This window comes from Leuciscus leuciscus (genome assembly GCF_965113295.1).
Source record: "Leuciscus leuciscus genome assembly, chromosome: 8".
NCBI classification, from domain to species: Eukaryota; Metazoa; Chordata; class Actinopteri; order Cypriniformes; family Leuciscidae; genus Leuciscus; species Leuciscus leuciscus.
In genome coordinates this window covers 18,018,917-18,036,105 of record NC_138732.1, presented here as the reverse complement: position 1 = coordinate 18,036,105, position 17,189 = coordinate 18,018,917, and the positions used below count along the sequence as shown (strand labels likewise).

At 36.7% G+C, this 17,189-nt stretch overlaps 1 protein-coding gene across 1 annotated transcript in view; it reads right to left on the bottom strand.

Annotated features, from left to right (window-relative positions):
- pdgfc (platelet derived growth factor c) overlaps positions 1 to 12,869 on the bottom strand; it is a 54,479-nt gene extending 41,610 nt beyond the window's left edge. The window contains exon 1 of the mRNA XM_082178584.1: positions 12,138 to 12,869. Coding sequence (XP_082034710.1) covers positions 12,138 to 12,249 — 112 coding nt within the window. The 5' untranslated portion in view covers positions 12,250 to 12,869. The remainder of the gene's footprint in view (positions 1 to 12,137) is intronic.
- Positions 12,870 to 17,189: the final 4,320 nt, after the last annotated feature.

The following is a 17,189-nucleotide window of genomic DNA, read 5'->3' as shown; positions in this document are numbered from 1 at the left end:
GTGGGAAATAGATCTCCAGTCTCCAGGGAGAACCGAAGTGCCACGCCTGACACCAGCATCTGTGTAAGTGTGTGCGGAGAACCTATTTGTGCTCCGGCAAAAAGCCAGACATTCTCCGAATACTATGTGTGATTGAGTTACACACACTAGGGTGTGCGACTGGCACACTGTCGTATATCAAATCGCAGCATGTGCAAGGAAACATAATGCAATCTATTCGGCGTGGGGGCACTGGTGCTCAGCCAGCGAGTATCGCGACAGGTGTGCTGCCATTTTTTTCCCCTGATTTCAAATAACACAACGTCCATATTTCACCAGCGAGCAGCGTACCGCTGACAGAATAACGATGAAGCTGTTGGATGCCACATTCCAACACATCTGATTACAGTTTCAGAGAAATCAGAAGTTCTGCATGAGCAATTACTAATCAAACACTGTATTTATCATAAATGACATTTCTAAAAATAGACAATGTTATAGGGATAGCTGAACAAAAATTAAAAAAGGTTTTATCTTTACTCACGCTCATTTCATATTCTTTTCCCACGAAACACAACATGGTTATTTAGCTGAATGTGCAAAGCACTCTTTTCGGTACATATAGCAGGTGAAAAGCAACTGGGGTGGTCTTGGCTGCTTTGGGCCTTCTCATCCCCTTCCTGTAGCTTAGTGGTTCTCAACCAAGGGGACAGGGCCAACTAGGGGGCCTCAAGATGGCCACAAAATGACTTAACATGATTCAAAACAAGCATTAAAATAAGCCAAAACAACAACAAAAATACTTTATTTTCTTTTGAAGAAACAGGGTTCATGTGGCCTTGAAAGCCCTGAAAATGTAGCCTAATTTTAAAAGTGTGAATTATAGATGTCATGACATTAATGTCATTTATATTCAAATCTCCACAGGCATTTTTATAATAAATATAAATTTTTTATATAGCTATGTCATGATCTAAAACATCTTACAGGGTAGAAATTGTGAGTAAAAATATCCTTATACTTAATAGTTATTCACTAAATCATGAATAAATAGAAAAGTCATGGGGCTTTTGAATAATGTTGTGAAAAAAAGGGGGCCTTAATAATACTAATAATAAAAAAATTAAAAAGGCTAAGAACCACTGCTATAGCTAGAAATGCCAAAGTTAGTTTGATTCCCAGAGAATGCACTGATAAAATGGTGATTTAAAAAAAAAAATTATTACAATTATGTTTAAGGTGGGGCTTTATAAAGGTGACATCATGAAAATCAGACTTTTTCCATGTTTAAGTGCTAGAATTGGGTCCCCGGTGCATCTACCAACCCAGAAAATGTGAAGTGACAACCCATTAACTTTTCTCTGCAGGCATGTCAAAAAATAAGCCGATCAGATTTCGCTCCCTTTCTGACGTAGGAAGGGCATCTTATTATAATATTACCACGCCTTAATCTGCACGTTTCCACCCACCGCACAACATTTGGTTTTCACAAGCGACAACAGTAACCAGTTCTAGCGCAATTGCAAACGTTTGAGCAAAGCATGCAAACTGTTCTATCGTTGGCTGCACAGACGAGCATAGAACACTATTTAGAGTCCCAGCCACAGATAAGACAAGAGAGCAGTGGATTAATGTTATTTTCAATGGAAATTCCCCAGAAACTGATGAATCAATGTAACTCCACAACAACTACATAAATGTATCCACTAACCATTCAGAAACGTCCAGGTGCAGTCTAAAAGTTGCAACCTCTTCCTGAGTCTATCGTAAGGCTGCACTCCGCTACTGGTTATTCCTGAGATTTTTCGCATGTTTTTTTATTATATCCGAAACTCGTTTAAAGGATCGGCCATCTTCTGAACCGGGGCGGGGAGCAGCAGCTCATTTGCATTTAAAGGGACACGCACAAAAACAGAGCGTTTTTGCTCACACCCAAAAAGGGTGACAAGCAAATTTGACAAGCTATAATAAATTATCTGGGGGGTATTTTGAGCTGAAATTACACATCAATTTATGGTGTCCCCAGAATGTGTCTATCACATCTTGTGAAAAGGGGCATAATATATGTCACCTTTAAGTTTATGTTTAAGAATTCTTTTCAAAAACTATAAAAGAGGAGACAGGACATGATTGGAAGAAGAGCGGTGGGGTGGGTGGTATTCAAAAACTAGACTTAAACTTTGGTTTCCTGCATATAAGCTCCATCGTGCAACACATTGGACCTCGTGCACTACCCTCCAGGTCACATCTCCGATAGTACAGCATAATCCGAATGTTTCACAGTTATGAAATTTCTCTAAAACAGGTAATATGCTAAGATACAAATGCACATTTATAGTCTGGCTTCAGTGAATCCTCAGTGGCCACTGGACATTTTTCACACCATTCAGGAGGACTGAGGATTCTCAATCTGTCGAGCAAAACAGCAGCCCGGGGTCAGCAGAGACCTTCTGAGAAAGGCTGATGGAGGTCATGTCACCACAGTGATGTGGTGTTGACAGCAAAATATTTCCTCATTTCAAAGCCACAGCACAAACACACCAGTCATAATGGCATATCATTTGGCTAATAGAGTGTGTCTGAGTGAGTGGGCTGGAGATCATCCAGTGATTCCCTACTCCAGTCATAAACATGCCGAGGAGCCATGCTGTAATGAGTGAATTTCAGACTCAAGTCTCAAATAGGAGGGGTTAGCCAAGGTAACAAGACAGGATATTGGTAAAATTTTACAAAAGACTATGAACTTGTCACTTCAGTAATTATTACAGCCAGGATAATTATTCTTCCAGATGCAAGCTACTGTATGTCGTATAAAACAATGCCTGGATATTAATGCAATCTAGAGCCTGATGTGAGTTTTTTCCTATTAATAATGTCCAAAACAGACTCACTCCGTGAATTAGTCATTTCATTTAACATGTTTCCGAGAAAGGTATTTTGGAACAGATTTTGTATGATTTCTGACTACACCCAAAAAAAAAAGGAAAATTAGTGAGCTAGTCCATATTGTGCACACTCACAAAGTATATTTCCAGATGTCAAGCAAATTAGTCAATCTAACAAAAAGACAAATGAGGTTAGAAAACTGAAAGCATGGATACTTAATAATATGGCCCAATAGATTCTCATGGTATACTCTACCTCTAAAGGACAATGCACAGTGTCTGAGAGAGAATGTAGTAGTAGTAGTAGACAAGAAAAAAAAAAAAGATAAATTTATATAAATATATACATGTACATATATTTTGTCACACAGATAGTAGAGACAAAGCAAGATAAGTTAAGACTAAAAAAGGAGAGGGCACTTCCAAAATACCTCTCTGACAGCAAGTGCTGACATCTGCCAAGGTATGTAGACATGCCTTGAAGAGATAGGAACCAAGGTCAAGTCATCACATTTACCTGCTGCCAAAAGTCTAAGGCCTTTGGAATTCGGTTAGCTCTGAAAACAGCCAATATCCACAGACAGTTAACGCCTAAGAGCGTAGAATTATCTGTTCCGGCAGAGCACTAGCCCTCAGAAACAGTTACAGGTTATCTGCTTGTTTTGGCACACAATTAAACTCTGGGGAGCACATTTTTGGAGGGGGTGACTAAACCCAGTCTAACTTAACAATAATTCCACACAAATCCCTTAACTTTCACTATACTGTACAATATTAGAAGGTATTTGTTATACTATAATCTCTGCATTAAGTCACAAGCAGCTGATAAGTGTTGTCTGAGTGCATGACTCTTTATTAAAAAGTGCTGATACGTTCATCCTCAAACTGTCTGGGGGTGACAGGTAGGATAAATAAAAAAGGGAGCAAAGAGTCAAAGTGAGGGATGAGTAAAAGCTTGAGGAAGTGTTGTTGTCAGGGAGTGATTGACAGGCATTCATGGCACAGGTTAAGCTGGACCTGAGGCTGCAGTGTTTAGCTCCTCCAGTCTAGACAAGTGCAGATAGTCCAAGTCATGGTCAGTGCTGGAACTTGGCTCGTTAAAGCATTGTTTTCATACATATAAACTAGTGTTTAAAAGCTTGGGGTTGGTAAGATTTTTTTTTTTTTTTTTTTGAAAGAAGCTTTATTATGCTCACCAAAGCTGCATTTATTTGATCAAAACAGTAAAATCATAGTATTGTGAAATCTCACAATATAACTGTTATATACAATTATTCCTCTGAGATGGCAAAAGCTAAAGTTTCAGCAGCCATTACTCCAGTCTTTTTTGTGCAAACCTTGATACATTTTTAGTATTCTTTGATGAATAGAAAGTACAAAAGAAATAGAATATTATCTGAAACAGAATATTATATCAATGTAAAAGTATTTACGGTTTGATTCATTCAAATTTGTTATACATATAAAAATAAAATAAAAATCTTACTGACCCCAAACTTTTTCTGGGGAAGAAACAAACCTCTTTGTGGTTATGCACATTTGACCGTAGTCAAAACTCTAGGTATCATATTTGTTGTCAATGCAATTTGAGATTTACTGCTTTTGAAAGTCAAAATCAGCATCTGGGCTCTGGGCTCAGCATTACAACTAGACTTGCCTGGGGACAAGAAAGCATTAAGAACTCCTAGACATTATTTCTCATCACTGCATAAATCATCAAAAATGAGAGGTAAGCAGACAGGAGGAAGCAGCTTTGTAGCACAATTACAGTCTTTTAAATCTGATTCCTATTTTTTTTTTTTTTTTGCTTTACAGTAGAAGCAGTGGACTAAATGTCTTCTTCTGTTTCTGTGAATAGATAAACAAAACATTTAACAACATAACATTTTCCTTGATCTTTTGACATGCAAGAGGTCATTGTACAATAGAAATATCCTGTAAGTTTCAGAACCCAAAACTTCCTTGTTATTCCAAAATCAGATTTTTTTTAAACTAAGCTCAGAAAATGACTAGTTTTGGATTGTCACAGTACATTAGTGCGACAAAAGACTTCCGCCTCTGCAGAAAAAAAACAAAAACAAAAACAATGCCTTCTAAATCATTGCCTCTTTAGCCCACCCAGGCGCCAACCGATTCACGCATGTCATGTAGTAGTAAATACGAAAGAGATGCAAAGACAGGATTACTGAGTAACAAAACCATGAAGATGCCTCTGAGGATTACAATACATTTTTAAGTGCCAAGTTGTGGAAAAAAACAAGATGCGTCCCAATTCGTGTACTTATGCACTATTCTATGACTTTTTTTGTTGTTGGTACAAATAGTGCGAGCAGCGTGTTCACACTGAAAAATGTCAATAGAAAAAGTGTGGAATGTTGGACACTTCATGCACTCAACTGTCGCAGCTTTAATTACGTTGTGGAGTGGCTATCAAATTCCAACGGTGAATGACAAAATAACCCTAATATATAGTGCATAAGTACATAGTGTGTAGTGCATCATTTGGGATGCAGCTACAGTCGTTGCCTTGCCATCCTTCAGAGCCTATAACATTAAGAAAGCATGGATGGAATTTATTTTAACGAGGCTCAAGTCAATCACGTCAGGCTTTTAAATTCGACACAGGCTTTTTAGAGAGACTGAAAATAAAAGATGTAGTGCCAACTACATTGGATCCGACAGTAATTTCGCAACACAGGTGTGAGTAACAGTGTTTTTTATCATTTGTCACTATTGCTTTGTCTGATACAGATTGTTTGATATGCACAGTTTTTATACTGTAGTGCCTCAGTCAAAATGTGACTAGTTTTTGATAGTAATTTGTTGTTCTTTTCTTTGCTTTGGCATTAATGGGGTCAACATGGATTTTTCGGATATGGAAGGACGTGGAGAAGGCTGCTTTGGTTATCGTTTTGATCTAAGCCATTCGCAGTAACGTTTATACATTTTTCAATTTATCAAAAAGAATGAACTTAGAATAGCCTATAAGAATGACAGTGTGAAAAACAATGGTAAATTAATTCATAACGAGATATTTTTCAACAACGGAATTTTTCAAAACAATTCCACACGTGTAAAACGGGGGAGGTTGGAAGTAAGTTTAATATGCAAAACTGTTACCCAATCATAGCAGTGGGTGTTTACTTCCAAGTCTTGAATGATGAATGATGCCCATCCAAATGGAGTGTTCGAAAGAAAGGGTAAAAAAAAAAAAAAAAGGACAGAAAACAGCTTGTTACTTCTAAATTTGGATGTTTTTTTATGTAAAAATATTGATAACTTTAAGTGGACCTCTGAGAATATTATTAAACATAAAATAACCCTTTAAACATAAAATAATTCCACTATCTGCTCTAATCCCACTATCAATACTAGCCACACAGAGGTCATAGGTTCATTTCTCAGAGAAGACAAAAACTTAATCAAAGCACTGTAAACTGTTTTAAATTCATTTTATCTAAAATTCAAATTTAAATCATCTGCTACATTAGACCGAATTCTAAGGGCAAAGCAGGGCTAGCAGAGCCATTTCTCCTTGGGGTAGATGGACACCACTACTGAGGTCTTGCAATGACCATTTCAGCACACAAACCATGGATTTATTAACCTCATATTTAACAAACAAGATGACAGATCATTCACAGGAGTATGGGTATTAGGTTGATGATTGCACAGGTGCCAGCACAGGGGACGGGGGGGGGGGGATCCAAGGCTATAACCCAGTTCCACAGAGGAACTCCATTGCCCTGCTGCTGATCCCTCTAAATTGGAGCTCTGTTTGGGTTAGGAATGTACACTCACTGTCCATCATGACAAACAGCAGACAGGCATTGACTTGCTTACTTACCAAATCTGTCGCATTGCCTTTAAAGTGTGCTGAAAGCAAAAACACGGACAGCACAACCAAGCAATCTTCTATTTTAGATGGGTTACATTAGATACTTACCTTTAAACAAACTGCACAGTATGGCATAAATAATGTCTTCAGCTTCCCAGTGCTTTTTTTCTCCTTAAGTCTGAAAGGTTTCAATGAAAAAGCACGGTCCCCAATGAGCTTTTGAAACTCTGGCATTGGCAGGGTACAGCGTGTCGATTGACAGCAAACTTCAATACCGTATTACAGCCAGAAGGGCTTGGTGAAAAAGGACTGGAGTAAACCTTTACTTTAACAGGGAGTCATTTGTCTCAGGTGTGTTTTTGTGTGTTTGTGCTCGCGTGTGTGTGTGTTTAAGTTACCAGAAAGCTAGTCCTCTTTTTCATTGGACTACTGGGTATTGAAAATCCTTTTTGTTAAAGTTTGCCAGTCGCTACCCACAGCACAATTCACAATCGCACTATAAACTTGAAATGCCATGGAAACTACTTAACACAACAAGCTAGTAATGTAGAGGTTTGCCAAGCAAGAACACTGCCAGCTGCCACACAGTTTCTGAGTTCTGGGTACCACTTCCTTCTGAAGCCTTTATAACAAAGGGAATACCAACAATATATTACTCCTTTGAGGAATGGATTAAGTATGTAGCTTTAAATTTCTCCACAAGTCCAACAGAATAAATTTAGTTCAAATCAATGGGGCTCAAAACAACATTTATAGTAGGGGTGTAACAGTACACAGATGTCACAGTTCGGTACGTACATGGTTCAATTTGAGTTCGGTACAATAGGAAACATGGTCACACTTTAGTTTAGGGTCCAATTCTCACCGTTGGCTAACTATTAACTATGACTTTTGCCTCAATAAACTCCTAATTACTGCTTATTAATAGTTAGGATTAAGGGATGTAGAATAAGGTCATACAGAATAAATAACATGTGCATTAACATGTGCTTTATAAGGACTAATAAACAGCCAATATCCTAGTAATATGCATGTTAATAAGCAACTACTGTAGATAATGAGAATTGGACCCTAAACTAAAGTGTTACCAGAAAAAGCAACAAATCTACAAAAAGCAAAGAAATCTAGGATTCTTATTTATTTTGAACAGACAGTAGTGCACATTGCAGTTTGTTCCACCTAGCGGCATTTAGTCCCCCCTGAGATAATTGGTTCAGTACAGCCTCTTTTAGTGCATTAAGAACTTAGTAGTAAACAGAATGCACTCTTAGGTCATTTTTTTGCAGGGCTTATAAAGAACAAAACTGAAAAGCATCTCATGTTATAAAAGTAAAAAATAAATAGAATAAATAAAAATAAAAATTGTGAATCAGGAAGTCTTACAATTTGCACTTAAACTATATTCAAAATATGTCTTTTGGTTTGGAATGACATGAGGGCAGGGTTATTATAATTACTTATTCAATAAAAAAATATTAAAAATTTAACATTTTATTTCAGCCATATTTCTCTTTTTCAGTTTACTTTTATGCAAAAAAAATGTGTGATATATATATATATATATATATATATATATACACACTGTATATATGTATTAAACTATATGGACATTAAAATAATAATAATGACAAAAACAAAGAGCAATATTACTGAAATTTACGCAAATGTAAATATTAATAAAAGGTAATAGTATCTCAATACTAAAATAACTAAAACAACACTGTATGAGGGTGTGAATAACGACATTCAAATTTGGGTGAACTAAACCCTCAAGCTGCATGTATAAAGCACCATAATGAACTTAATATTTTTCTTCCTGTCAGCTATGCTAAGCACTAGATTTAGACTCTTAACTGCACAGTGAAGTGTTTCTTGTGATAATTCAAGCTATTTTGCTTTAATCATTACACACCCACCACTTAACTGTCAGATACGTGAGGCAGGCTGCATTTCGCAGTTAGCTGGTGGATCACATTAACCCCATTCCTAACTAAGTAATCCAGTAATGCAGCGCCTTGAGAGGCATTCCGTTGTTACTGAGGCTGACTCTCACACGTCTCTGCCTGGGACGTCACAGGGGTTACAGCAGATTAATGGTGGATAATCTGGGACCATTAGAAAACTGCAGCTGCTTTCTGAACCCACACCACTGATATAGATCTGACTTATGGACACAACTAAATATGTGAACTGCTAACGGACAATGGTGCAAGTATTTGTAGTTCTGTCATTAGTAGGGTAGGACTCTGTTGCAACAAGGGTTAATAAGCAACTACTCACCATTTCAGGATTCGTTCTAATTCTTTGCTTGAATGTCATCTAAATGTCTTCTGATAACACTAACATAATAAAATTAGATATCAATAACATGTAAGATCACTGTTATACATGAATAATTTCACACTAAAGTCTAAAATAAATTTAGATGGCAGAAATCTTGCTCATTCAGATGTTGGAATATGAAAATAAATGGGGATTTTAAGCAAAATAAACAGCCATTAATGTTCTGTTCTCAGATTCAAAGCGCTATAGTCCTTGTATGAGTCAGTTTAACATGTTAAATTAGTGCAGCTAATCATTAAAATGTACATATTTATCATGTCTTCTGACTTAACAAACCACATTTACTGAGAGTAGGCAGCATAGAATGAGTAATGAGCCGTTCATATTGAAAGAGCCAATAAAACTTTAAGAACTTAAATTAAATAATGGGGCAAATAAATGCAATGCAAATAAAATAAAATAAAATTTAACACCGTCAAAAAAGCATCGAGATAAAAAATTTAAAAAATCAAATAAAAAAAGTGCAGAAAATGAAAGAACGCACCGTGAAAAACCCTTAAAGTTATAATGAAATAAAAATGTTACCCTATATTTTGTTAGCGCACATTACTAGTCTTGTGGTGAACAATTAAACTAAAAACTAATTGATAATAAATATGCAGGAAAAAAAAAAACGTGTTGGTCGTTGGGATTGAACAGACTGCCATGACGCTGTAAGCTTGACATCGACTAGTCGCTGATCATTCATGGCCTAAAGAGGGTGCTCAGCGAGAGCAACAATTTGACATCAGACGCAGAATGCACTGCGCACCTAAAATAATGGCGCCCCCCATTGTCCAAAATATGTATAAAACGATGTGGATTTTTTTATATTTCTACATATTTCATTAGGTAACAATTTACATTATTAAGCCATACAAGTCTTAATACCCAGGGTTCACTTTAACCACGCCCCTCCAATCGTCAGTCTGCTATGATTAAGGGATGGAGAGAAGGTGCAGTAAAATAAAACCCTGCCCTCTACTCAATACTCCATTTCATTTGGAATTTGGAAATACGTCACAACACTGAAGTCGGTTGCAACTTCTGGTTCACGGGGACTTTAAGTCCTTACCAAATTTGATAATAAAATGGATTCTTGTGGATTATTTCCACCTAACTATACTGATTTCTAAAGCCATTTTTTTTCCATTTAATTTACTCATTTACCACAATAATGAGTTCGAATATGGCTCATGGAAAACATCGATATAAAAGATTAACTTGCATTTTGATTAATCAATTGACAGCCCTCGTTGCAACACCATGGACATGCCTCTACCGTAAAAGGACTAACCTTCAGCAACGGTCAGTTATAATGTCATGAATCAGCTTTTGAAGGTCAGGTCAATGCAGGTATTGCCATTTGAGTCATTGGTGTGGACGGAGTACAGCAAATGTCCTCCTTCCTCAACTACTGTACATCCTCCTACTCGCATCAATTTGTAAGAAAACCATTGAACCAAAATAACTTAAAAGTGTTCAGAAAAGCCTTTGAGACGGGTGAACAGCTCAGTGAACTGTGGGCTGGTAAATTCTCTATTGAGGTTAACCTGAAAAAGTTGGTCAAGTAGCTTTTTAACCTGACCTTAACCTCACACTGCAGCTGCAAAATAAAACCAGCCTCAGATCAGTGGTGAAGAACTGCCTCAATCAACACCAACCAGAGATGGCTGCCACAGAGCATCTACTGTTTTGACAATTAAAGAGAGCCAGAGAACAAGACTCCCCGTTCAGAAACCCTTGGCAGAGCACACTACCAATTCACCTCCATTCTTAAGTCACTGGGGAATAAAGGTGGCGTTACAGCCAAAGACCCCTATCAAATGGCAATCACAAAGGTCTTCCCTGGCACACAACTCTGACCTGAAGGGACTAGATACGTACTGCATCAGAGGTTCCAATTCAATTAAGCCTTCCTTTTTAATAGACAAAGATGTTAAGATTTTAGTCTTCTGAGAAGGTTTTCGTACTTTCATAACTTCCAAAAAAACAAAGTATATTTTCCATATAAACATGGCTTCCCATTAGACATGTTCTGCATGTTCCACAGTTTAGAGAAAGAATGATAACACAATGAAAGCTCTGATACTGGGCCCAGAGAAGCTGTTTGAATGCAAGATGTTTCCACTCTGCTTCACCCCTAACACAGTAAGGGGCCCTCCCTCGCCTAAGTCAACACAAGTAGTAGTTTACATTTTGTTAATGGTGCGCAATGAGCGACAGTTTGCCTGTCCCCACCAACGCCTGCCTTACAACACTGAGCTTATAGTTTCAGAGCAAAGTTAAATGGAAACTTTTGCTTTATTTTATTTTTTATCATTTCTGATTTTCTTTAGTTCACCTGTGAGTTTTGGTGGGATTAAGAGGAAAGCAAATTGCATGGCCCCGGGGCACCCCACGCTTCATGAATGGAGTCTTTCTGCGATCAGAGAGAAAACCCTTCCCTGGGGACTCAGTTACCCAGAGATTTTTTTTCCTCTTAAACACACATACAGATGTGCGTTTCATGCACATGAAAGCCAAAGGTAACTTCAACTTCCTACTAAGCATAATGCTGTGTGAACCCCATAAATTGTGGACATCCCATGGCAAGCATGTAGTAAATTAACATGTAATCAATTTAACTAACTTTAATTCATTTTTGCTACTATTCTGTTACATAGGTAATCCAATAGTGACTTGTATATTTTTTAATTGGTAGTAATTATTCATCAGATATCAGCATTTGTTAATTTGCTAATAGTCTCTATGTAACATATACATTTTCTCTGTGGGTTAGATATAAATTATCACTAGTATGTATTCATATTGTCACTGGATTAGTTTTACTAGTACTACCCCAATAATTATGTATTCCAGCTTTACTACTACATAAATATTATGCACTGGTGTAATAAATATAAGAGATTAATATGAATAACATTTATCTTACTAACTGTATTTTTTCAGTAAAATGAAAAAGATTAATTAGTTTTAAGGATTTTTTTTTTTTTTTTTACGGCTTGCCATGGCCATTCATTGAAAAGGTAAACTCAATGCGTTTATTTGTAAAGAATTATCAGAAGTCTCACACACCCCAACAAGAGAAAAAGATGACTCTCTGAACTTACCATTTTGCTCTTTAGTGCTGGCGTGGTGAATCTTACTGATGTGACTCGATTCCGCCACCGACTCATGCTGATGAAGAGACGATATAAGAATCAAGAGAAGCATTGGAATCATTTGGATTAATGGTGGCTGTCGGTGCTTATAGGCACTTAGTATGTGTTGTTTCAATCACCATGCAGAAATATTGTTCGTGAGACGCGTATCCAACTTTGGACACATCTGTAAGAGGCACGCGTAAAGTAAAGTCCACATAATCCTGATCGGGCAGAGTTTCTACAGCGAAAACTTCTTTGTGGAAAGTTTCCCGAGAGGCATCTGAGCAAAGAGCATTAATTGCTGTTAACTTAGTGAGCGCACACCTGTTCGCCTAAACACGAGTGTTCAAGAGGACAGCTGGAAACGTGCACGGCTGTAATTTAAGATCTGCTTAGACGCGAAACATACTTTTGCCTGTTTGCAAAGTGTTCGACTTTCCCTTGCAAACACTATAGTCCATTCGAGTAACGCGAGCGACTCTGGGTAAAACGCCACTTGTAGCGTTGCGCGTCCGACTTTCTGAAGGAAATGAATGTCTTGAGGTGGCTCCGAGTGCTTGGCGAGCGCAGACGGCCGACTGGCGACACAACAGGTGCTGCACATAAAGTAAAAGTTCCCCGTGGAGGAAACTCCCCGGAGAGGCGGGGACCATTCACAAGCTGCTGCTGGTGCTGCCGCTGCAGTCGCTTTAGAGTGAAAGACTATATTTCTCACATATCCACCGCCACACAAGTATATATGTATGTGTGTGTGTATGTGTGCGAGAGAGAGAGAGAGAGAGCGAGAGCGAGAGAGTTGGGTTTATGAAGTTTATGGGTCGATGATGTCTGTGATCGATGAACTGTTCAAAAATACATTATATACATTTAAAAACACTTCGGTCTTAATTTAAATTATTTTGTATACATTTTGTGGAGCTTAGTCAAAATTATTTATGTGGTGTAACTGTCCAGAAGATAAATAAATAATTAAATAAATAAAAGGAAGGCTTGACGAAGTATTGGTATGATTATACTGCAAAAAGTTAGTATATGGTCAATAAGTTATGACAACATGTGTTTTTATATTGCTTTAACTCATCAAAATAAGTGATTTTCAACTTTTTAAAGTTATACAATTCATTTTAATGTAATTTAAGTTGAAATGACTTAAACTTCCAAGTTGATTGTACTTAAAAATTTAAAGCACCAACTTTTTCCCCCCAGCTTTTATATATATATATATATATATATATATATATATTAAATAGTAGACACGCAAACACAATGTTGCAAACACAATGGCACCAGAGGAAGTGAATCTGTTATCTATAAGACTGTAAATAAACATAAGAAAAGATCAAATTTGCATAGATTACCGATTTACAAATAAAGCGATCAGAGCCTAATTAAACATAGGTTACAGAATACAGTGTTAAATACATAAGTTACAGTGTTCACAGCTGAGTTGGCATTATTGAATAACAGATATTGTGGAAAACATAACCCCACGTACGAATATGTGTATGTTCTGAAAATACCTGAGACGGCTGGAGCTGTCAGATTTAACAAATAAATAAATAATAAAAGTTGATGCTGAACTGGGGAGATATGTGAAAGATCTGTAAAGATCACAAAAAAAGTTGTTCTTAATGTAAATTATACTTGTTTAAAAACACTTGAGTAAATTATTTTCACAGTTGCTGTAGTACATCATAGGTCAAATATCCTAGGGGTCAAAGGACAATGACAACATGGGTGTATTCATACTACACACCTGCATTGCCAACACATACTCCATCAATGGGATGGGAAGTAAGTTTGTCATCACATTCAGTACATACTCTGGAAGTACAGGAATTTGGATGCAGATACTAAAACATGAAAAAACGTTTTTGTTTTTTTTAAATTGACCTGTAATCTTTCCTCATTTGTACTGTTGGTTGGCCGATTTAAGGTTGCCCTGCAAATGGTCTTAAAGGTGCATTAATCATTAGTTCATGACTGCTTCACATGTTTATGGAAAGGCTTCCTGAACGGATGTGACCATTTGGAACAAGGCCTAACACTATTATTATCACAAGTTGTGGCCTGTGTCGGTCCTCATGTCTAAATCTTTTCATCATTTTGTTTGGCATTTCATCATTGTGAAGTCAGAACAATGCCTAAAGCATCTTAAGGGAAACGCTAAACATCTCTTAATTTGTCAAATCAAAGCTGCAGACAGTGCACTTACTCCCCTTGTGTAAGTTATTTCCTTCTCCCTACTAAAAGCATCAACTCATGAAGGTCTTTTCATGTGGTTAATCTCATCTCCCTGTTGTCAATGTGTCCCTTACATGCCTGTTAGGTGTAGATTTCTATAGCAGACTAAACAATTGAAAGGGCACACATTGAAATGATTATCCCAGACAAATGATGCAATGGCAAAGCAATTCACTTTCAGTAGATGTGGGGAAAATCTGAGACCAGGAGCATGTGGAAGCTGAAGATTTCAATATAGCTGACATGATCAGATTTCTAAGTTTGTTATTTTATTGTTGCAAATTATTGTATTGTGTGACATATCTATAGTGGTGATATAGATGGTATATATTAGTTCTGTCAAATCGATTAATAATGATTAATCGCATCTACTTAAAAGTTTGTGTTTATATAAAATATGTGTGTGTATATATTATTATTATATTTATATATATATATTATATATACAGTATATATGTCTTTGGTTGTGTGTTTGTGTATATATCCACATTTATGTGGAGATATATATATATATATATATATATATATATATACACATAAATATAATAATATATATATACACACACATATTTGATATTGTGTTTAAATAAAATGTGTGTGTGTGTGTGTGTGTGTGTGTGTGTGTGTGTGTGTGTGTGTGTGTGTGTGTGTGTGTGTGTGTGTGTGTGTGTGTGTGTGTGTGTGTGTGTGTGTGTGTGTGTGTGTGTGTGTGTGTGTGTGTACATTAAAATGGTACAGTATATAATGCTTTATTTTTTTTTAGAAGTATTCACCTCTAGGCATGCAGGAAATATTGCTTATGGATCCCTCAGCAACAGAAAATGGAAAGGTGCAGTATGTGGTGCTGCCAGACTGGAGGTCATGTGCAGACTATGGGAGAGTATCATATTCCATCCCAAACCCTACAGCAGATGTCAGCACCTCTGCCTGAAAGAATCTCTCCCTCTGTCTGTATATGGGGGAGGGGTTTCAGTAGATTGCTATTTTGCCTTGTTCGAGACACTACAGTGTTTTATGCTTCCATGGTGGTCCTGTGAGTCACTTTGATATTGATAGATAAACAGTGAAATTATAAACAAGGCTGATATTTGTGGATTGGATGAAGAGGTCACTGTGGTCAAAGCCTGTCTGGCCAGCAAACACAGAGTTAGCATCCAGCAGTAGCATTAGCAAAAATATAATCTTTGTTTGTTTGCAATGAGGTCATAGAGGAAACTAAACTAAACAAATGTTGTGTCACCTTCAGTCCAGTGCAGTATCCATTATTCAGGATGTGACACGTCAGATTGGCAAGAACAGGATATGCATCACCAGTAAGGGACATGACAATAACATTGTGATGATTTTCTGTCAAATTTAGTGTTATTTTAGTATTATTTATTTAACACATTATAGTATTTTTTATGATTTTAAATGATCTTTTTTAATTTTGGTTTTAATTTTAGTTGTCATATTCATTATAAAACTATTTATATTTAGCTGTAATTTATTTTTATTTAATAGTTTTTGTAATTTTAGCACTTCAGCTTTAATTATTTCAGTTATTTGCTAAGGCAACATTTAAAAATTTTCGTTTAAGATTCTCATTTAATATTGATATTTTATTTCAATTAAAGATTTCAAATCAGGCTATTTGTCACGTTTAAGGTATTGTAACATTGTAAAACCATAAAGACTTTTTTTAAAATCCTGTTGTATTTAACACCTGATCTCTATTTGCACTGCACTGAACATTTGTAGCTGTTAAAGTTCCATGTAATTTGTCAGGTGAGTAAATTCTCTCCTTGTAAATTGCTTCTAGTCTGTGATTTGGTTCCGTTCCAATGTGAGAAAAAGGGTAATGACCTGCTCCCTTTGATTCATTTGGGTCTGTTCCAAGAGACATAAAAAGAGAAAGTAATAGTTAAAACAATCTCTTGTTAAGCTGCAATTATGACCTAAGGAATTATCACACTCCATACTTCACTAGACAGATAAACTTGATAGATTTTATCAGATAAAAATGTTGTAAAGTGAACAAGTGAGATGAGAGTCTATAGGATGAGTCATGTTGCTAGCACAGCTTTTTTGGCAAGAGAAACAGTGTAAATCCTTGAAATAGACATTGTCAGGGGAAAGTGAGACATATATCTGTGATTAACAGATTTATTAATAAACTTCCTGTCATTTCTGTCAATTCTTTGTCAACACTAACTTCTTTAAAGTCACAATTCACTGTAGGAAGACCGTTTTACCTCTCTATGCAACTTCCTGTCTGCCTGGAAACATGACAATCCCTTTTTTAGATGTCATTTCTCACTCTTTCTAGTGGCTATATGTGATGACTAATGCCGAGTCCCAGTTATTCTCCATCCGGGTCTTCCTGATATTCCCTCAGACCCCTGGAAGGCTTGTCAATCCCCTCTTGAGAGCTACACAACATTGTACAACAAAAAGAAGTCTTTGAGAAAGCCAAGTGGTACCTTCACCTTATGACTGCTTTTATTTTCATTTTAAACATGGAATGTGTCGACTGTGTGGAGACTGATAGCGAAGTGGAGTCTGCATGCCAGATATAATACCACATTCGATTTGCTAGAATGTACTGACATATTTTTGGACCGGTGCAGCACTGTCCGTCAGCTAGGTGGCTCTTGGCCAAACATTGAACGTTTTCTGAAATCAAGCCTCCCTTTGTTCTTGGTCATTTATTATTAGGGTTTTAATTCAACCGCGGTATTAATCAGTAATTTAGTTTATGTACACGCATATGTTCTACTCCACTACAATAAAAAA